The 23,918-nt window shown below is 39.3% G+C and overlaps 1 protein-coding gene across 1 annotated transcript in view; it reads left to right on the forward strand.

Moving 5' to 3' along the window:
- Positions 1-23,573, forward strand: part of LOC126210521 (serine/threonine-protein kinase PAK mbt) — a 116,676-nt gene extending 93,103 nt beyond the window's left edge. The window contains exons 7-9 of the mRNA XM_049939768.1: positions 3,489-3,633; positions 11,112-11,227; positions 19,978-23,573. Coding sequence (XP_049795725.1) covers positions 3,489-3,633; positions 11,112-11,227; positions 19,978-20,139 — 423 coding nt within the window. The 3' untranslated portion in view covers positions 20,140-23,573. The remainder of the gene's footprint in view (positions 1-3,488; positions 3,634-11,111; positions 11,228-19,977) is intronic.
- The last annotated feature ends 345 nt before the right edge of the window (positions 23,574-23,918 follow it).

Here is a 23,918-nt window from a genome sequence, read left to right on the forward strand (position 1 = left end):
TTTGTTAGTTACAGCCAGTCGGGAAATTAATATACAGTAGCTGATGAGAATTGCAGAATCTAATGATTTCTTTTGGCGCAACAAGTGAATTGACTTATTTTCAATATGGAGACCAGAATGTAAAGTAGATGTGTTAACAAACTGACCTGTAGCGTAGCCCGAGCCATAGGCTACGTTGCAATATGACAGTTCTGTTTTGAGGAGGTGAAATCAGTGAACTTCATAATGAAAATACAATTGTCATTGTAGATTGACATGGAGTGCAGCCTGAGATATACTTTCATTATTGCAGTAATCTACTTGTACACATATTTTCAATCTTGCCAAAACGTTTGATGATGTGGTGTAACTAAATACCCATATTTATGAACTGTACAAAATTACAAACTAGCATTTTCATTGGCTACTGACAACTGACTCATGACTTGTCATGGTCACTTCCCATCATTCATTGCGCCAATGGTTACCAACAGTAATAACATATCAAACAGTACTGATCCAGTAACTCATCACAGACAGGTTGAAGAAATGCAGACCTGCATTTGTTGCCTTCGTGCCAGGCCTCACTGACTGACATTGATACCTCTCCTCAGTGCAGCACTCTGTGATGAATGGGCTGGCATTCCCTAAGAAATCTTCCAGCACCTGATTGAACGTATGCCTGTGAGTGTGGAAGCTGTGGGCCAACACCATATTGAATTCGAGCAATACCGATGGAGAGCTCCTCGAACTTTTAAGTCATTTTCAGCAGGTGTCTGGATACGTTTGACACATAGTGTATTACATTTCAACAGCACAAAGAGCTTGTTAGATAACATTCCAGCAAATCTACGATATTTTTATGTGGAAATGTTATTTGATATGCAAACATATTTTGTGGAGAATAAATGATTTCATAATCTTAAATATAATTTCTGTAACAGATTTTTAGTAATTTGTATATTGTCAAAAGCAAGATTATTTGCCAGCAACTAGTAAAAGACAAAAGATTGATTTTATAGGATAATTAACATTTTAAGAGATAAATGAAATGTCAACTAGAGATGACAGACAGCATAATAATCCTGAAAGCTCCCTTTTAGAACATAAGGTAGGCAAATTTCAAAGAAACATTGTCAGAGTAAGAATAGTACTGAGTGGCTCATTTTGACACAAAACAGGCTTTACAAATGTGTAGATTCATTTCTACTTGTTGTGCAAGTAGGATTTCTACTATCAAACTCCATCCGCAGTATATTGCCTGTGGAGTATCTCAAACAAATAATAAAAAAATAAAAGAAATATTTGAAGATACACAGAGGACATCATCTACATATAAATAACAATTCTTGTCATATTTACTTAGTATTAAAATTATTAGAAAATTAAGTGTATACATGCTTGCCCATTTATAGACAATGGTGGTATAGAAAATTTTCACGTCTAATGCTTACGGGGAAATTTTCTAATTTAATTCAGCTGAATTCTGTACCCTCACAATTTTGAAGCCCTGTAATTTACACAGTGCGTCTTTTGCTCTCACTACACTGCAAGCTTGCATCATTGTTCCACACTTTTCCAATGAACTTGTCACTTTTCTGAGTCTAGAGCACACTAAACAGTGTTTCTGTTTTCCTTTCCTTCCTGTTAGGAAAATGATTTTCAATCAGTTGTCAGAAGAATTGGGATCATGGTTTGACACTGATGTTTGCCGCCTTATCTCCATGTGTGATTGTCATAAGCTAGGAAGTTGATAGGGATTTTCTTGTTATGTCATTGTGTAATATGCAGGAGTGTACAATCACCATTAGAATTAAGTGAAAAGTCTTCCTCAGAATTTGTACCATGGAAAGCTCTCGCCATAACTCATAGTCTTTTACATTTGTTGAGGAGGATATCTGGAGGAATAATGCCACTGCATACCCATAGATTTCTGATGGTCTTGCTCCTCTCCTGATTCTACCACAAAAATTCATGTATTTGAAAATAAGACAACTCTGAATTTATGTACTGAAAGCACTTTTAATTGAACCTCAATAAAAACAGAGTATTTAGTTCCAGATGTTCGTAACCTGCACTCTCTGAAATTTATTCATTAACATAATTCTCAGAGTTGTTGTTAACAATGTCTTTTGAAAAATCAGTGTCACTATGCTCAGAATCACAAGATAACTCAAGCAATTTTGTCATTGTTCAGTCCGCATCTCGCCATGCAGCGAAGTGCTTACAACTGAAACTTGCTGCTGCGAAGAGCTTCTTCAGCATACCCACACCATCTAGCAACAAATACTTGAACTATAGTCTCTATCGAGATTCCTAGTTGCACGGGAAACATTAGAATGTGCACAGGAAAGAAGGGGAGCAGAACATTTAGGAAGTGCAGCTGTAAAAGTTTTGACTGGTTGTCCCTTAAGCAGGTCAACCTCATATATATTTTACAGGTGCTGCCTGAAAAAGTACATACTGTCTACCTGTGTGCTGTCTTGTGTATATCACTAGCCAGCTAAACATAACTTTTTGTTCTCTATGTATTGCTGGTTCCAAATTTACAAAATTCATCTCCAGACATCTCACATATGTGTTTCTGTTGAAAGCACTTCCTATATAGTTTTACAGGAGTATTGTCTTAGTATAGAAAGAAATTAACAGATTGAAATCAATGTTGTTACCAAACTCAGGGACAGTGCAAATTATACGAGATGATCATTTCAAATCTCTTGTTTTCAGCATATTTCACCAGTGTATAATAGAGTAAAAGTTTGGAGCGTATATAAGTATGTAGTCAATATCCAGAGAACATTTCTCTGTAACCTTTTAGTAGATAAATGCCCGTGTTTCAACAAAGAATTTGATGAGGACAGTGTTATGATTTGGACAGTGAAATCGTATAACCAGGTTTAAATAAAAAGTGTAATAACTACAAATGATGTTGATATAGTACCAGACAATTAATGTAAACTTTTCATTCTACTTCTTTAGTGAAAAAGTTATGTTTCATTATAAATTTGAAGCATTTGCTATATAAAAAACTAATTATTTTAAAATTATATTGTACGAGACCTATGAGTCACAATTTACATTTCTTAACAGCCTCTTGCAAAGAAAATGATTGATGATTGTCAGTGTTGTCTATAATTTACATGTTGTTGAAACAGATGTGTGATACTATTTAATGCTCTCTTTGCCACTGACTGCAGAACTTGACTGATCATCCATTAAGGTGTAATCGTGGGATAATCCATTGCACCAATATGCAACTTCTAGATAAAGTTAACAACAGTCACACTTATATACTTTAGAGATACCACTGGAGTTCATAAACATGATACCAACTTTATGAGAAGGGAATAAAGCCAAAAAATAAATGTTACAGGGTTGCAGTTAGAACTTTTGTTTTGCCGTATAAATGGAACAATTTGACAGTTGTGAAAAACTGCATAAATTGAATGGTGACATCAAATTTTGTGAGAAGTGAGACATGTTATTTAGCACATGTGTACTTTTTTCAGGTAAAGCTGTCAGACTTTGGTTTCTGTGCCCAAGTTTCACAAGAACTTCCAAAACGAAAATCACTTGTTGGAACACCATATTGGATGTCACCAGAAGTTATCTCTAGGCTTCCATATGGGCCAGAAGTTGACATATGGTCACTTGGTAAGTTATTTTGCTGTTATAGTATTCCTTCCAATTTTAATTGTTGTTTGCAACTCATCTGCTTATTTGCACTACACACACTGGCAAACCAGCTTTGTCAGAATGAGCATTGAAAGAGAAAGCAGTTCTGTTCCCAGTACAATTTGCTGATCACAGTAGTTCAGGAACACTGTTTGTGATTGTTGGCAATGGTATCTGTGGCCTTAAGGGGACAGTTACAAGTATGAGGATGAAAAGTCGTAGTGGAATTTAAATAATGGAAAGAGTACAGATAAAAACTCTCAGTAGTTGACCTGTTGAGGAGTTGATAGTCACATAAACAAAACTGAAAACATTGCTAACTTTCCAGGTAATGTTGCTGTAGAAAAATTTACAGTCATAGTAACTTTGAGGGTGGGACTGATTTAAGTGGTAGGGACCAGCCGGCCATACTCTTTCTGGTTGCTGTGTTGCCAGTTTCAAAGATACAAGCAGAACATTGTAAAGTGTGGCTAGCCGTATGCCAACAACACTGCCTCCCCTCTTCCCTCTATGGCTTTGGAGTCCGCCAGTCACAAAATTATTTTATTTGAGCTATGAATTATACAAAAACTTCGCACATGTGTGTGTTTCTGTTTTAAATAATGGAAACTCCAGGTTGGAAAAGGTACTCATTATTAATATACATGTTGAGTTGTAGACAGGCACCATGAAAAGGCAGTTACACATTTAGCTTTTGGCCAATGCCTTCTTCAGAAAAGAAGAGACACACACATTCATCCACACAAGCGAACATAACTCCCAGACACATGACCGTCATCTGTGGCAGCTCGAACTGGACTGCAACTGTCACGTTGAATGAAAGCAGCAATCTGGACATGGTGGGGAAGAGAGAGCAGGTTATGGATGGAAGAGAGAAGAGCACTGTCCAGTGTAGGATTGCAGGAACTGGATGGAGGCGTGACAAACCTACCAGGCACAGCAAATGGATGCTGTGGGGCAGGGAGGTGGGGACAGGTGGGAATGGGAAATGGAAAAGGAGTGGAGCTGGGATGGATAGAAATGGGTGGGTGTGTTGGCAGAGGGTGGCACGCATGCGCCTGTGCGCCAACACACACACACACACACACACACACACACACACACACACACACACACACACACGGCTGTGGGGCAGAGAAAAAAGTTGGTGGTGGAGGGGTGGATCCAGATGGCCTGGTTTGTGAAGCAACCATTTAAATCAAGCTTGTTATATTCAGCTTCATGTTGTACCACAGTATGGTCTGCTGTGCTCTTGACCACAATTTGTTGGTGACCATTCATCCTGGCAGGGTAGCTCGTCAGAGGCTGGTCCATCCGTGAAATCAGCCATGTCATATACCAGCTCTGCTGCAATCATCACACAGCTTTTTATATTGTTACAACTATCTGCCAGCTGCCCACCAGGATGAACGGGGCCACCACCAAACTGTGGCCCAGAGCAAAATAGACCCCTATGTGGCACAACATGCAGCTGATTTGAATGGGTGCTTTACGACCCATGCCATTTGGATCCTCCCATCCACCATCAACTTTTCTGAACTGTGTAGGTGGGAGTTACTCTTACAACACATTCTCTGCTCCTGAAATCCCAGCCTCAACCTAAAGTAACATTTGTCCCCGCAGCCTCCACCAGACAGTTTCTGCTGCCCCTCTTATCCTATCATCTCTTCCCTACTCACGTCCCTTGACTTGTTCGTGTGCTGCCTTCTACCAATGAACCCGCTTCCTTTTTCACCCCCCCCCCCCCCCCCCCCCCCGATTCCCTCACCCCATCTACCGCCACTCTACCTCTGTGCCTCACAGCCTCTCTTTGCTGCACGTGGCAGTTTTGTCATGCCTCTATCCAGTTCCTGCAGGCTAAAGCAGACAGTGCTCTTCTCTTCCCCCACCTGTGCCCTACATCCCTTTCCCTTCTCTACCTTGTCGAGATTGCTGCTTTCGTTCAATGTGATAGTTGCTCCAGTCCTACTGCCAGAGGTGGTGGTCATGTATGTGTGAGATATGCTTGCTCGTGTGTGTCTGACTTTTCATTGTTCCTGCCTGCAACCCAATGTGTCATCTTTATGGTGAATAGCAATCTATTCTTTTCCTTATATTAACAATATTATGAGAAGCAAAGTTGCTACTGACTGTATAGGGGAGATGCTGAGCCGCGGATAGGCACAACGAAAAGACTCTCAGAATGATATCTTTCGGCCATTAAGACCTTCATCAACAATAGACACACACACACACACACACACACACACACACACACACACACACACACAACTGCAGTCTCAGGCAGTATGGTTTCAGTTGCCTAAGACTGCAGTTGCATGTGTGAGTTGTGTTTGCACGAGTGTGTGTGCGTATGTGTGTCTATTGTTGACAAAAGCCTTAACGGCCGAAAGCTATAATTGTGAGAGTCTTTTTGTTGTGCCTATCTGTGACTCAGCATATCCGCTATATGGTGAGTAGCAGCTTTCCTTCTCATAATATTGTTATATTACAGTCTGGATTTTCCATTGTTTGACTTTTCATTATATTGTTGTTTCTGTTTTGGCTAGCTTTGATAAATGACACTGTCTGAAAACTTAACAATGTTTTCAGTCCTTTTTATTACCCATCAACCACTCAACACCTCAAATCTGCCATAAATTGCTGCCTATTCCACTTTACAGGGTGGGCAAGCCTCCAGTCTTCACATTCTGGAATGGGGTGTGGACATCCAATACTTTGTCGCCTTGCTTGGGGCTTCACAGTCCATCAACCACTTTCTGTAGACTCTGATGACAGTAGCATATGATCAGCCAACCAGTTTCACCATTTTTGAGATGCGTATTCCTTGGCAATGGGCCATAACAGTCTTCACTCCTTTCATTGTGAGTATGACAGTTATGTTTGTCAGTCTTTGCTGACAACGGTTGTGCACTTTCTGGTGTACCTACTGCCATGAAGTTGCTCTGAAAAGGGGTGTTATGGACTGCTCCGCTCTCTTTGATTGCCTTCATACTTACAGGATTTGAAGGTCAGTGCCTGCTGCCCGGACATCAATTCCCTGAAGTGGTATTAAAAAAAAAGCACACCTTTGAAAATAAAAGATTTTCGATCTCTGTTAACTACGAAGCATTTTGAGTTTATTGACATAGTTGAATGTGTAGCGTAAAAGTCTAGTAATTGCTAAATTGTCAGTTGAAATCTCAGTGGTAACTGCGTTTTTCTTTATGTTTCTTTAAATTCTGTGTTTATTAATAAATGAAAATGGTAATTAAAAAGTATTGAATCATAATTTTTTTTATAAAAATAATGTCTGTCGTTTTTTACTTATAAATCATGTGAAATATCCAAATTTGATTGACGTGCAAAATGCCTTGTTGAGAAAAGAAAAAGTTATTTATAACACAGTTGCTGACCTCAAAGGACTGCATACAACATATCAGTAAGACCGTTCAATCTCTACAAATATGAAAATATTATATCTTCTATTTGGTGTTTCCCATTTTTGTACCAAATTTTGATACTACATTTCTTGTGATTAATAATAAAAATATGTCATTTTTATTAAAAAAATTATGATCCAATATTTGTTTGTCAATATGTCTATTTGTTAATATATCTAAAAACAAAGATGCTGTGACTTACCAAACGAAGCACTGGCAGGTCGATAGACACACAAACTATCACAAACAAACACACAAAATTCAAGCTTTCGCAACAAACTGTTGCCTCATCAGGAAAGAGGGAAGGAGAGGGTAAGACGAAAGGATGTGGGTTTTAAGGGAGAGGGTAAGGAGTCATTCCAATCCTGGGAGCGGAAAGACTTACCTTGGGGGGAAAAAAGGACAGGTATACACTCGCGCGCGCACACACACACATATCCATCCCCACATATACAGACACAAGCAGACATATTTAAAGACAATCGTTAATAAATATGGAATTGAAATAAAAGTAAAAAATAAAGTTACTGCCAACAAGACATGAACTGCCGACTTCACACTTTTTTAATTTTATCTTTGTACTCTGGTACTGATAACTATGTTATTTAACTCAAGTGTTTTGTAGTTAAAACTGGTCAGAAATCTCTAAACAATTTCCTGTGTGGGAAGTTATCTCAAATAACTCAATATCTGTGGCTTCTAGCGAAAATGTTTCCCTGTGCAAAATTAATCTAAATTAAACTTCCTACAAAAAAGGCCCCACTCATTTTTTCTCCAGGATTAGTAGTTTCCATGTTGCAGGGGATTGGAAGACTCACAGGTTATTGAAAATATTGCTTTGGTGGTACAAAATTCATGTTTACCTTTAAATGAAGTTGGTTAAAAATGAACATTAAATGTGTGTACCATATCCAAGGGCAGTAGAGCCATGTTAATGAATAAGCTGAGGCATTGAGAGCCATAAGGTTTAAGGCACCCAGTCATTGAATTTGAGATTGTAGAATTTGTGCATGCTACTAACGTCTCTAGATCTTATGGTGAGCCAGTTTTATAGGCCCACATTGTTTTTATGAACCTGAGGTATACCAGCAGTTTCACTTAGAACTCAAGCCACAGAATGTGCTTAATGAAAATGATTACAACAGGAACCACAAAGTGTTGTAAATGGTCATAATTGTGAATTTGGCGCATTTAGTATTTGTTCTTGATGTTCTGATTCTAGTTTCACATTAATTAAAAACTTCATGACTGTCAAAAGGCACTATTGTCACTAACCTATGCATGGAAATTTTGTGAGTTAACATTAATAATAAATATTATCTTAAATATTATTAATATTATGTAATGTAAAGTGGGTACACAATATTTTTGTAGGAATTATAGACTAGTTCAGACCTATGAGACTGGTGGTTTGTCTACTAATTTGATTTTCACAAACATCTATTTTTCTCAAAACTTTGTCTTTACTTTGGGTCCTTATGTTTCTCAGTGCCTCAATTGTGTAACAGTGTGTAAAGGGGTGGGGGGGAGGATATGCGTGATGCGTGGGGTACAAGTGGTGTGAGGGAAGGTGGGTCACTGGATTGCGTTTGTGCACCTCCCTCCTTCGTAGGTCTGCAAACTGAAGTTAGATCTCCCTCTACCAATGTAGAACAGTGTGCACAGTTTTAGGTATATTCTGTTCATGTGCATTTCTTGTGTCAGTGTTATAAGTAACTGGTATTTGCGTTTCATGTAGTGTTTATCCATTTTGTGGAAAATAAACATTCCCCAGATATATAGGCACTGTGCTGTTACTGATTTGTAACACACGCTGCAGCTCGTTAGTGAAACTTCGTGAGACACCTTGTAGTGTGGGGGTAGATGGAGTGGGGGATCATATGCTCGATCTTCAGTTTGCAGACCTATGTCGGAGGGAACTGCATGAACACAATCCCGGTCCTATCTTCTACATCCACATCTATGTCTACATAGATACTCCACAAAGCACCGTACAATGTGTGATGGAGGGTATCCTGTACCACTACTTGTCATTTCCTTTCCTGTACCTTGTCTTCATGGTCCCTATGTGGATTGTATGTGGGCGGCGGTAGAATCGTTCGGCAGCAGCTTCAAATGGCGGTTCTCTAAATTTTCTCAATAGTTTTTCTGGAAAAGAATTTTGCCTACCCTCCAGGGATTCCCTTAAGAATCTTAGTAACACGTGCTTACGTGTTGTTCGAACCTACCGATAACAAATCTACCAGCCCCCCTCTGAATTGCTTCGATGTCTTCCTTCAGTCTGACCTGGTACAGATCCCAAACATTCAAGCAGTACTTGAGAATAGGTCGTACCAGTGTCCTATATGCAGTCTCCTGGTGAACCACTCTTTCCTAAAATTCTCCCAGTGAAACAAAGTCAACAGTTTGCCTCCCCTACCACAGTTCTCACAGTTCCACCTCATATTGCTTTGCAGATATTTAAATTATTTGATTGTGTTAAGCAGGACACTAGTAATACTGTATCCAAACATTACAGGTTTGATCTTCCTACTCGTCCACGTTAACTTACATTTTTCCACATTTAGGGCTACCTGCCATTCCTCACACTAACTGGAAATTTTATTTAAGTCGTCTTGTATCAGTCACTCACATTTGACACCTTACAGTACACCACGGCATCATCAGCAAACAATTGCAGATTGCTGTCCATCCTGTCAGCCAAATCATTTATGTATATAGCGAAAAACAGCTGTCCTATCACACTTCCCTGAGGCACTCTCGACGATACCCTCGTCTCTGATGAACACTCGCCATCGAGGACAACGTATTGAATTCTATTGTTTAAGAATTCTTCGAGTCACTCACATATCTGTGAACTTATTCCATATGTTCTTACCTTCATTAACAGCCTGCAATGGGGCACTGTATCAAATGCTTTACGGAAATCTAGAAGTATGGAATCAGCTTATTGCCCATCATCCATAGTGCTCAGTATACAGTGAGAAAAGGGCAAGCAGAGTTTCGCATGAGCAATGCTCTCTGAAACCGTGGTGATTCGAGCATGTAAGCTTCTCTGTCTCAAGAAAGTTTGTTATATTTGAAGTGAGAATATGTTCAAGGATTCTGCAGTAAACAGAACTTAGAAATATTGGTCTGTAATTTTGTGGGTCCGTTCTTTTACCTCTCTTATAGACTGGAGGCATCTGCGCTTTTTTCCAGTCACTTGGGACTTCGTGCTGGGTGAGAGATTCACAATAAATGGAAGCTAAGTAAGGGGCCAATGCTATAGAGTACTCTGTGTAAAATTGAACAAGGATTCCATCCAGACCTGAAGATTTATTTACTTTAAAGTCTTTCAGTTGTTTCTTTTCACCAGGTATGCTTATTACTATGTTGTCTATATGGACGTCTGTTCCACATGCTTGTACATGACACGTCCCCTCCTTCATCCTGTTACACCTCCATAGCACAATTTATCCCTTAATACAACTCTATTGCACTTTTTGGTGCACATATTTAATACTTGTTTTTAACTGACTTCATTTCAAGATAAACATTAATTTTATATTGTTGAAAGCAGTATTTTTAATAATCTAAGATTTTTCATCCCTCCTCTCTTTCTTTTTTCCCCTCACATTTTTTGTAGGAAAATTTACATAGTTTAATTTTCTACTGGAAAACATTTTTGCTAGAAGCTGTGGATTTCAAGTTATGTGAGAAAAACATAAAAAAAGTTATCTCTAAACATCCTTCCCCTCCACCCACCCTACACCCTGTGCAGAAATTTGTAACTACACATATTTTTTGACCAATCAGCCTTTTTTGGTCTACATTGACTGGATACATCTAATACATAGTGAGATGGCTTAGCAGTTATGAGACTGCACTTACAGTATGTAGTAGCAATTTGCATTTATCCGTCCAGTTATCCTGGTTTAATGTTTCCTTGGTTTCCCTAAATCATTTCAGGCAAAACAGGATTCTAACAGTTTAAACAAACATTGAGAATAAACCTTGTTTCAGTATTTATATCTTAGCCCCTTGTTGTTCTAGGTATTATGGTGATAGAGATGGTTGATGGTGAACCTCCTTTCTTCAATGAACCACCACTGCAAGCAATGCGCCGAATAAGGGATATGCCTCCTCCAAAACTGAAGAACACTCACAAGGTAAGTTTGTTGGTGTATTCTAGCTTTGTGCCTAGGCATATTTTTAGTTTTCCCCCTGTAATAATGGAGATATTTTAACTGATACTGTGACTTTAAGTTTAGTGACCAGCCATTCATGATCCTTGGTCACCTTCTTCTTCTTCTTCTTCTTCTTCTTCTTCTTCTTAAAGCCCACTAATTATTTTCAGTGTCCAGCATCACAGATTCAGTAGTTTCAAATAGGATATTCATGGTCATCAGCTAAAATGGCTTCACATCGTGGTGGGGGAGGGGGGATGGTCACCTCTGGTTCACATAGGTGGTGGTTTAGCAAGCACCCATTACATATCTGACGTGTACCCTTGTCTTTGATGTCTCCGTGATGTTATCTTTCAACAAGATACTGCAAGATTGCATGTTGACCTAGCTTGATACACAGGGCATCCTTCTGTTGTGCTGGCTGGGATGTTGTACAGACATCTAACCCAATGGAAACATCTGGTCACAGGTTGCTGAGATCCTGGCATGCATCACTTGTGAGCAGCTAATACCGAAGCCAAGAAATCTGCTGTAGAGTTGAAGCAGCATGAAATGACATACCCACATTTCATCCGAGCTCAGTTCAGCTTGGTGCTCAGCCAGATGAGTCATTGACGCAATCAAAGTGACAGCTTCGTGTATACTGAACTTCACATCTTGTGTACCCTCAAATGATCTGCAAATTTAATTTTATATTTTGATGTTTCTCTCAAAATTGATTTTGGTGCTACTTGCAGCATTTGTAAATTTATAGGCATCGGACTTGTAGGAAATTCGAAGAAAAACCATATATCTGAAACTGTTTTTTAATTATATTATTGTGTTTTTGTATTCATAAAAATATTAGCTCTCCAGTACTATCGACACATTCTTCTCATAAATATGCAGGTCTGGTGGACAATTCTGAATAGAGCACAGTATTAATTTATTGCACTTGTAGAATCAAACTTGGTAATTATTTATGTAATTGAATAGATAAAAAATCTACTCACCAAGTGGCGGCAGAACACATGCATAAAAGATGGTTGTAATTGGCAAGCTTTCAGAGCCAGTGGCTCCTCCTTCAGGCAGAAGGGTTGAAGGGGAAGGAAGAGGGGTGAAGGAAAAGGACTGGAGAGGTCTAGGAAAAGGGGTAGATTTTGGGAAAGTCACCCAGAACTGCAGGTCAGGGGAGACTTACTGTATGGGATGAGAAGGAAAGACTGATTGTTGGACAACTGTCTTTTATGTGTGTGTTCTGCTGCCACTTGGTGATTAGCTTTTTTTATCTATCCAATTAAATAATTTATATAAAAAACAAAGATGCTGTAACTTACCAAACGAGAAAGTGCTGGTATGTTGATAGACACAATAAAAAACACACAAACACACACACACAAATATTTAAGCTTTCGCAACACTAGGTTGCTTCATCAGGAAAGAGGGAAGGAGAGGGAAAGACGAAAGGAAGAGGGTAAGGAGTCATTCCAATCCCGGGAGCAGAAAGACTTACCTTAGGGGGGAAAAAAGGACAGGTATACACGCGCGCACGCGCTCACACACACACACACACACACACACACACACATACAGACACAGGCAGACATCTGTAAATGCAAAGAAGTTGGGCAGAGATGTCAGTCGAGGCGGAAGTACTGAGGCAAAGATGTTGTATGACAGGTGAGGTATGAGGAGCAGCAACTTGAAATTAGCGGAGGTTGAGGCCTGGTGGGTAACAGAAAGAGAGAATATATTGAAGGGCAAGTTCCCATCTCCGGAGATCTGATAGGTGGGTGTCAGTGGGAAGTATCCAGATAACCCGGACAGTGTATCACTGTGCCAAGATGTCCTGGCAGTGCACCAAGGCATGTTTAGCCACAGGGTGATCCTCATTACCAACAAACACTGTCTGCCTGAGTCCGTTCATGCGAATGGACAGTTTGTTGCTGGTCATTCCCACATAGAAGGCTTCACAGTGTAGGCATGTCAGTTGGTAAATCACGTGGGTGCTTTCACACGTGGCTCTGCCTCCGATCGTGTACACCTTGCGGGTTACAGGACTGGAGTAGGTGGTGGTGGGAGGGTGCATGGGACAGGTTTTACACTGGGGGCGGTTACATGGGTAGGAGCCAGAGGGTAGGGAAGGTGGTTTGGGGATTTCATAGGGATGAACCAAGAGGTTACGAAGGTTAGGTGGCTGGCGGAAAGACACTCTTGGTGGAGTGGGGAGGATTTGATGAAGGATGGATCGCATTTCAGGGCAGGATTTGAGGAAGTCGTATCCCTGCTGGAGAGCCACATTCAGAGTCTGATCCAGTCCTGGAAAGTATCCTGTCACAATTGGGGCACTTTTGGGGTTCTTCTGTGGGAGGTTCTGGATTTGAGGGGATGAGGAAGTGGCTCTAGCTATTTGCTTCTGTACCAGGTCGGGAGGGTAGTTGCGGGAAGCGAAAGTTGTTTTCATGTTATTGGTGTAATGATTCAGGGATTCAGGACTGGAGCAGATTCGTTTGCCACGGAGACCTAAGCTGTAGTTGTTTGTAGTTATTTAGTCAGAGATGACTATTGTTCAGTGACAATACACTCTCAGTTCAGAGATATCTGAGAATAATATTTTCAGTCAGTGTATGTAACATTTGCATTTGTGTGGTATTTCATTAATTTCCAACACAGGGACCTGGAATATTTTGTGCTCTTGAATTAAAATACACAGAAATCCCACATATTTTTCTCTAATGAACTCTTCATATCAATGATTTTGTTGCGAGATACGTGGCAAAATTCCTCACTGGCTGCATACATGTAAATATTCGCAGCGTGAAAGGACCACATCTGCCATCAACTGATTCATAATGGATACTAAACTTTCATTGTATCAATCACAGGCTCAATTACAAAGCATCATTTCATTTATTTTTAATTATTGTAATGAAGCACTGAGAGGTTCTCGGCAAAGCAGATCCCATCTTCTTGCAGCCATTGGCTAAAATGTGGTGGTGGCCTGCACTGCAAAGCACCTTGTTCAGAGAGAAGTATGATGCTGTATTGCCAAGAAACTCCATGTGAAACAGAAAACAAACAAAATTGTGTGACTATCTGGAAATAAATCTAACATAAATACATTGAAAAAAATGTAAATACCTACCTGATGTCGCTCAGGCACATTAGATATCATTGTTACTGCCAGTATGTGTAAAACTACAGTTTTTTCCCTACTATAAGTACAGGCACAATAAGTAAATTTTTGTTATTTGCTATTCCATGTGGTTTTGCAATTTTGATTGCCAGCAGTATTCTAACGTACATTGAATGAATGCCTTTTTTTCTTGTGAGCTGTTTGTAGAGATTATTCTCATTTTGTTCTCTCGAACTACTTCTACAACTTCATTATAATTACTTCAGAATCCAGAATTACTGCACCACTTTTCTGTTATTAACTTGTGACGTGAGAGGTGACTCAACAAATCATATGCTCTCTCTATCGTTACTCATTACATTAACCACATTACGTGATTACCTTCATCATTCGGTATGCTGAATAATAGTACTCTGTCAAAACTTCATTTTCTGTCTTTTACAACATTCTGCTGCTAATACAACAGTGGTTTGGAAGTCTGTGCATCTCCAGGGGTAAATGGCAATCTGCGGAATAATCTTTATCCCTCCGAGCAGGTATTTCCTCTCTCAGAGTTACTGCAATCACCTTCTCTTGATGGAGGCATGTGTCATCCCATGATAAAGCTCACCATGTGCAAAAATAAAAGTGAAACAAATTCACAATATCTGTACCTTTATATTTGGTATGTTATTTTATGTTTCTTTTTTGTATCCTTTATATATATAAGGTCTGTTCAAAAAATTCCAGAACTTTGTCCACAAAATTGTTCTACGCTTGCCTTTTATTTATTGTGCATGGTGTCCTTCAAAATACTCACCTCCACAATTGATACACCACTCCCAACGATGTTTCCACTTCTGCAAGCAGTCTTGGTATGCCTCTTGCTGGAAACCCGCAAAGCGCCATCTGCGAATTTTCTTTTATCTCATATGTTGTTGCAAATCTTTGTCATTTCAACAGGGTTTTCAATTTTGGAAATAAAAAAAAAGTCTGCTGGAGCCAGGTCTGGAGACTATGGAGGATGAGGCAGCACAGTGATTTCGTTTTTTGTGCGAGTCACATACCAACAGGGGTGAATGTGTGGGTGCATTATTATGATGCAAGAGTCATGAATTGTGTCAGCATGTTTCAGGCCATTTCCTTCTCACATTTTCATGCGCGTGTTGTAACACATCCCAAAAGTACTATCAATTAACAGTTTGTCCCTGTGGTACGAATTCATAATGAACTAATCCTTAAAAAAACTATCAGCATGGCTTTGACATTTGATCTCACCTGATGAGCTTTTTTTGGTCTTGAAGAACCTCTCCCATGTAATTGTGAAGATTAAACCTTGGTATCGACATCATAACTGTAGAAACATGTCCCATCACCAGTTATTATTCTTGTAAGAAACAACTTGTTTTCATTTGTGTAATCCAAAATCTCTTCACAGATTGCAAGGCGAAGGCCTTTCTAGTCTTGACTCATGAGCCATGAGATGAACTTGGCAGCAACGTAGCAACATGATGTATTCCAAGATGCTGTGTCAGGATTTCATGACATGATCCAACTGAAATGTTACATTCTTCTGCAATGTCTTCGACAGTCAGCCTCTGATTGGCATGCACAATTTCATTGATGTTCCTGACATGATGTTCCTGACGAGGGTAATTGTAGACACAAGTGAACCATGTGAAACGTTCATAACACTGGGTGTGGCTACATCACTGTGGGCTTCCTGCATCATTTGGTGTGTCTCTGTAAAGGTCTTCTTGAGTTTCAAGCAAAATTTAATGTGGATGAATTGCTTCTCTAACTCTGCCAACTCGAAATTTGCAAACTGTGTGACACAACACTCTACTCAGTACAGCACTGAACAATAACTAACAGACACACAGCAATGAAAATTCCAGCAGTTACATATTAAACACAACAGTGTGCAGGGATGCCAATCACATTTCACTCCAACACAGCATTGGTGTGGAATTACAAATGTTCCGGAACTTTTTATAAATAGAATCGCTTGCTGTGGTTCTGTCTGTTGGTTTGGGTTAATGTCAGGAACTACTGTAAGGATTTTCATGCAAATTGGCCGAACTATGTTGAGTTAGACATCTGGTGCTGTGAAAACGATGCCATTGCCATCTAACAGTGAATGACAGAAACACTTGGAAGCACCGCTCTGCGTAACTGCACAATAAACTGCACCAGCAGAAAAATAGCAGCATCGCTCATAAACATTGGTGGATTTGTGAGCTTCATAAGGAACTAACAGACATGGGCATGATCTTCTTGACTCCTTAAAAATAGAGAATGACATTGTGTTCAGAAATTCCATGCAGATGACAACAGAAGACTTTGAAAGGGAATCACCATTCGCACTCATAATTCACTGCACATTATTTGAATAATCCATAGTGAGTTCAACAGCACAGCATATGACTCAATTTTTGGCTTTCTGCAAATCAAACCAAGATGCAGATGTAGTTCTTTTTGTGGCAGGACAAGAGGGTCTACAACAAAGAGTATGTGACAAAGAGTTGTGGCAATGAGTCTGAATAATGGGTCAGTGCAGAATGAGATTTACTAGAGGAGTGCTGTCACTAGTTGTATATCTACATCAGGCATGTTGTTTTCTCTTTCACATGCACGTTTACATCATTTCAGTTATATGAAAGTGATGGTATTTGGTTACCCAACATCACTCTATGAATTTTGAGCCTAACTCTATGCAGTGGTCCATAAACAAAATTACTGTTACACCAGACAAGCCATCGGGCTATAGACACTTAATGCTACTCTTGCGAAGCCAAGCCAAATAGTTAGTTTTATTATATACAGTTTGTTCAAAAAATTCCGGAACATTCGTAATTTCGTGCCAATGGCATGTTGAAGCGAAATGCGGTTGGCATCCTTGCACAAGCCTCTGTTTAACATGTAATTGCCAGAAATTCCATTGTTGTATGTCTGTTAGTTATTGTTCAGTGCAGTATTGAGTAGAACATTGTGCCACACAGTTTGCAAATTTCTAGATGGCAGAGTTAGGGGAGCAATGTGTCCGCATTAAATTTTGCGAGAAACTTGAGAAAACTGTTACAGACACACACCAAATGATGCAGATGACGATAGTGAGTGCTTAAGCCAAATTCAGTGGTACGAATGATTCATACAATTTAAAAATGGTCTGGTGGAAGTTAAAGATGATCTTCGTTCAGGATGCCACTCGACATCTACCAACTGTGTTTGTCAGGAATGTCAATGAAATTTTATGTGCCAGTCAAAGATTGACTGTCCGAGAGATTACAGAAGAATGTAACATTTCAGTTGGATCGTGTCATGAAATCCTGACACAGCATCTTGGAATGCATCATGTTGCTGCCAAGTGTGTCTCACAGCTCATGAGTCAAGACCAGAAAAACCCTTGCCTTGCTATCTGTGAAGAACTTTTGTATCATGCAAAGGAGAACAAGAGTTCCTTAAGAGAATTATAACTGGTCTTGAGACATGGTTCTGTGGTTTTAATGTTAAGACAAAGATTCAGACTTCACAATGGGTCAGGAAAGATTCTCCAACACTAAAAAAAGCTTGTCATGTCAGGTCAAATGTCAAAGCCATACTGATACTTTTCTTTGACTTTGAAGGATAAGTTCATTATGAATTGCTGCCAGTGGAACAAACTGTTAATAGATGGTACTACTTGGCACGTGTTGCGAAGCTGCAAGAGAATGTGAGAAGGAAATGGCCTGAGATGTGTTGACACAATTCATGGCTCTTGCATCACAGTACTGCACCTGCGCATTCATCCCTGTTGATTGTGACTCTTGCACAAAAAATGAAATCACTGTTCTGCCTCATCCTCCACGCTCTCCACACCTGGTCCCAGCAGCCTTTTTCTTATTTCCAAAGTTGAAAACCCCATTGAAAGGATGAAGATTAGCAATAATAGATGAGATAAAAGAAAATTCACGGACAGCACTCTGTACGATCCAGCAAGAGGCGTCGAGAATTGGAAATGGTGTTGAAAGTGGTGTACCAATTGTGGAGGAAAGTATTTTGAAGGAGACCATGTACAATAAGTAAAAGGTAAGCAGAGAAAAATTTTGTAGACAAAGTTGTGCAATTTTTTGAACAGACCTCTTGTAAACTAGCTGTAATTGGCATGTGTTGCATTGCGATAGAAAGAAAAAAAGTGTTTTGTTTTATAATCTTTTTATTGAAGTGCGTTTGAACACACAATATTTTTGATTTTTCTGTCTGGTGCCTACATGAATAAGTCAGATGTTTCCCAATGTAAGAGCAAGCCACGAACAGTTCTCCATGTGAAAAGCATGGATTTTTCAAATTTAGGTCACCCACTTGTAGTGATTGTGCCTACGCTATGTTGGTGGCGTCAAATGTGAGTCACACTGGAAACTGAAGCATTTGAACTCAAATGGCATATCTGTTGAAATCATTGGGGTGTGTGGTAATAGTACATCTTCTCCTTTAAAATTCCCTTTTAAGATTGTAGCTTCGATAATATTGTTCATTATCTTTTTCACTGCAGGCCTGGTACCGTTGCAAAGCTCTGGTGGACTGATATTTCTGAGCAAAATGAGAGGCACGCCAATTTTAAATATCAACAAGTGCGGCGGCATGCCTGAAAAATTCAAGAATTCAGTTAGATTATTTATCACTCACCTTGATTCATTACAGAATGCAAAGTTGTGTCAAAATTTTAAATCAGTAAGTCAAGAATTTTCCAATATTTGCTTTTAAGGACAACTGAATAGAAAACGTAAATGTTCCTAATTGCAAATCTTCGAAAGTTCTGACTGATTGATTTGAAATCTTGACACAGTGTTGCATTGGAATACACCCATGGTTTAATATACTTTAAAAAATGTACGTGCGTGTGAAACATATTGCGAATAACTGCAGTAGTAAAGAAGTAATAAAACAAAATGTTATACCTGGCGCGGCAGTTTCTCATGCACCTTAATGTTTGTCATATCACCTGAACCATATGTTGTGCAATGACATAAATTTGCCAGAACTCTTAGTGAGATATGTGAATACCATATGCAAACATGTTGCAAATAAAGTTAGCCGTTACAAAGTACTACATTATAACATCATGCCTGATGTAGTAGTTTTACGGCAAATACAGCAAAAATGTTGTAAGCAATAACCTTTACTTTTCATCATTTTGTGTGTGGGGAGGGATGCCAGTGAGAAAATTTTTTGTAATGATTTCAAATTATGTCAATTTTTTTGCCAGTCACTAAGTGCTGTCATTGACAAATAGTGGATACATAAATCTGGGTATTTTTGTGTGCTGACATCACATTCTGTATGATACCATATCTCCTGAACTATTTGTAATACTGTTTTTTGGGGTGGGGTCGGGGGGGGGGGGGGGGGGCATATGGAGAACAAATCACCAAAGTTCTGTTGCAGTCAGATGAATGGTTTAGGAATGCATTGAGGATAAACATCCAAAGAAACATTGATTTTTATTTATATTGGTAACTATTGGTTGCGAGTATTATTCATTAGCCAGATGATGTAGGGATACACATCACTCATCTTGTGTGGCCTGTATTGCTGCACAACCACTGGTAAAAAAAGAATAAGGGAATTTTAGTCCTGTACTCGTGCACCATTATTGCAGGTATCACCGAGGCTGCAGGGATTCTTGGAGAGGATGCTTGTCCGAGATCCTGCGCAGAGGGCGACAGCGGCAGAGCTGCTGCAGCACCCTTTCCTGAGGCAGGCGGGCTCCCCGGCACTCCTGGTGCCGCTCATGAGAGGCTCACGCCACAGCAGCTGCTAGTTGCAGAAGCCGACCTCCCGCAGTAACCCGAGTAGTGTATGTTACACAGTCAAGTGCCTGTTTGTGCCATTCCAGTGCACATCTACCTAATTCTACCACAAAATGATCACAAAGTGATCCTTTTTAACACGGGTCTGGTTGAACACAAAGTGGGAAACTATATTCGTGGATTCGGCAGCTTGTGCGTTTATCTCTTCATCGTCATTTTGAAGAACTTATTGATACTGTGGTGAGATCTGCCTGTATATAGTGTTCAGTTTCTGTATGTTGCTGTTAAGGGTATTGAGCTTGTAATTACCTCAGCTAATGCTTATTGCCCAGTAAATGTGGAATTATGTGGGCAAAATTTCTAGATGCAGATGTTGAAAATGTACTTATTGTGTACTGTAGCACCCGGAATTTTATATAATATTTTTATTAGTGAGTAGCAGTAAATGAGACTTTTTGAGAAGTACATAGGATACTGCATTAGTAACAGCAAGAATCTACCTTTATGTATGTAGGTGTTATTAAAGCTTTCCAAAGATTGGATCAAAGGATGGAAATAAAAATGTATTTATGTTTGCTGGTATCTAGTGCAAGTTCTTGATTGTATTTACAAGAAAATAGTTAAGTTTATCTCTCTTCAAGAACATTCAGCATTAAGCAGTAACATTGATATGGAACTTCCCAAGGGACTAAAACTGTGTGCCACCCAGAACTCCGACTGTAGCTTTGCATTTTGCAGACTTCAGTAGAAGAATTCCTGTGAAAGCCAATGATCTGGGTGAAAAGATCTGGTCCAGCACACACTTTTATTCTCTCGGTAAGTTTCATTGCAGCATACACTCGAGTGTAGAGTGAAAGATGTATGCGGGACTGGAAATATATGTTTGTTAGGTTAAAAATCCATGTGGAAATTTTCATGTGTTCATCTTCTTTGCTTGATTGAAAGGTTTATTTATCAAGTTGTGTGCAGCAAATAGGAAACAATGCTCTAAGGCAGCTGTGACAGAGTTCTTTTAATTACTAGAAGCGCATTCACGATGATTTGCATGTGGTATAGTAAATTCTTCCCATATAGTAATTAATTGATTGAAATTTGTTGCAACTCATCTATCTTTGTATAGTTGTACAGTCTTTAAGGTGTTTGGTAAACAAAATGTGTGTTTCCTAATGAAAGGATAAAATGAATTATCTCAGTGGCCTTTGCATACAATGAGTTAAGACAGTATTTTTGTAGGAGTTAAGCACTGCCCTGGCAGTGGGAAACCTTCCTTATGTTCCCATAGAATGGTTTAGGGAAGTCACAGAAAGTATAAGATGAAAGAGACTGGGGGTTAGATGTCAGTCATTCATGTAAATGTATTGTTGTCTTGATGTTGCAGCATGTCAGTTGATTGGTTATTTGAATTTAGCTTATCTGGACTGTTCTCATTGCATCTGGATGGTGTCATATTTGCTGACAGGCACATAAGGAAGACTGAAGCTTTCGGACAAATACATACATACCCCTGTGCACACTGCCTCACTCCCTCTCCCCCCAACACACACACACACATGTAAAGCCGAGAAAATGATTCAGAGGAAGAGGAGGAGGACGACGAGGACGTGTGGGGGGGAAGGGTGGCTGATGGCTAGGAGGGTGCAGGCATATGGCATAGAAATGTGGGAGGGAGAAGCAACAGGTGCCTGCACCCATACCCTCTTTCCCAAAGCCTCATCTTCCTCTGTCCTGTCACCCCCCCCCCCCCCCCTCCAACCTCGTCCTCCCTGAAATCCTCTCCCTTGTATCATCATGCAGTGCACAAACTCAACAGTTCCAATTCCTGTGTGTTGCTTTCCTATCCTGTGCACCTGCTGCCTCTCTCTCCCACATTACTATCTTGCACAACTGCTATCACCCCTCGAGCATTCAGTCACTCTTGCCAATTCTTCTTCCTGCTACCCGCCAATTTTCTCACCTCACCCACGCCAACCGTCAACAATCACCACCCCTTACCACGGTCTGTCTGCTGAACTGCAGTCTTGGCATTGTGTATTTTGCCAGTACAGTGTAGCCATACAGGTGTGTGTGTGTGTGTGTGTGTGAGAGAGAGAGAGAGAGAGAGAGAGAGAGAGAGAGAGAGAGAGAGAGAGAGCTAAGTTGTTTATATTCTGCCATAACTTTCCATACCTCATTGGTGTCATATTTTGCTAGGCTTGGAGTTAATACCTGTTTAATTTTAAAATTAAATTTACTTGATGTTGAATTCTTCAGACACTGATTCATTTAGGTTCGGCCTTGATAAATTATATTATCTGAGACATTGTGTATATTAACAAGAGTTCATTTTTGTCATATTTAACAGAAGTCATTTGGCGATCTTGATTATGTATTTGAAGCATTTTCTTTGGCAACAAAATTTGACAGTGCATTTGATCCTGTTGTTATGTTAATGACAGTTGTGTTGTTGTTGCATTGTGATTACCATTTCGATAGATTACATTTAGCCTTTCCCTGCCTTTTATTCTATGCAAGTTTCTCTAATACAGTGTACCTGCCACACAACATATATTAATCTCAGAGCTGTAATTACGTGTCCACTTGTTGTGTATTCCCATAACATTTTATTCCCTTTCTCTGTGATTTGATGCATTTGTACAGAACTATCTTGTTTTGTTACAAGAACCTTGCCTGGATTTTGAATCGTCAGTTTTTGTACAAGCACCTTCTGAGAGCGTAAAATTTTGTGGGAAAGTGATTCAGTTCTCCACTGTTACTAAAAGCTGAGCATGTTATGTTCTAAAAATGGAAAAAATTTCAGTTTGTTCCCATGTGCCATTATCCATCTGCTGTGATGATTCACCTCATAGTCAGCAAATTTCAGGCATGTGCACCTCCTGCCTGTATCCAAAAGCAACAGTCATGAATTTTCCTGTGATAGATTCCCTCTTGATCCATTGTGACAAAACTAAGCTTTTCTGGACGACTGGCTACACTTTTTATGCATCCTTTTACAAGTGGTTGTTTGGACAAAAAAAAAAAAAAAATTATTTACAAAAGTAATGAAATATATTTGTAAATGAAGGTGGTGTTATGAGATATTTGCTAAGATATTGTGCTGTTATCTCATATTAATGTTTCTGAGGGAGAATGGTTTAGTTGTTGCTCTTGTCTTCAACACACATGTATCCAGTTATTTTATATGAATAATCATCTTAGATACATTTTAAAATGTAGAGCAGGCAACAGGAGAGTGTTGAGATTTTATGGTTATTAAATATCCCTCTTTGGAGTATGTAGACATGCTGTATTTGCTTGCTGTGTCACATAAAATGGAAAAATCAACTAACTCTCGAAAGGTATTATGACTGTTTTTCTTCAGATTGTTCACTACTCTTTATTTTAGTTTTCTCAGATTTTATTGGCTAAATGTTTTGTAAAAGATAATCTGCACATTAACTTGTTCATGCAATTCTTTCTGAATTGCATTTCCCATAGATAATAATGTTATAGACATTTCTACAATAGTGGATTCAAGTCAGTTTTTAATTGAATATCCACATGTTTGCACTCATCAGTAATACTGTATGTGATGTGAAGAGTCAGGAAAATAATTTTGCTAGTCTTAATGTTGTTTAATTTGTTTATAAAAAGGGAACATTGAATGTCTTTTTACAGAACAGCTGTCTGCGTGTTTTATGCAGCATGTATTTTAGAATGGTATGATTGGTTTAACATTTTGAGTAGCAGAAAGGTTTGAGTATAAATATTCCAAGCTCAGAATGCCCACTTGAAGATGATGCATCATTCCATA

Source organism: Schistocerca nitens, chromosome 10 (genome assembly GCF_023898315.1).
Source record: "Schistocerca nitens isolate TAMUIC-IGC-003100 chromosome 10, iqSchNite1.1, whole genome shotgun sequence".
Taxonomy (NCBI): domain Eukaryota; kingdom Metazoa; phylum Arthropoda; class Insecta; order Orthoptera; family Acrididae; genus Schistocerca; species Schistocerca nitens.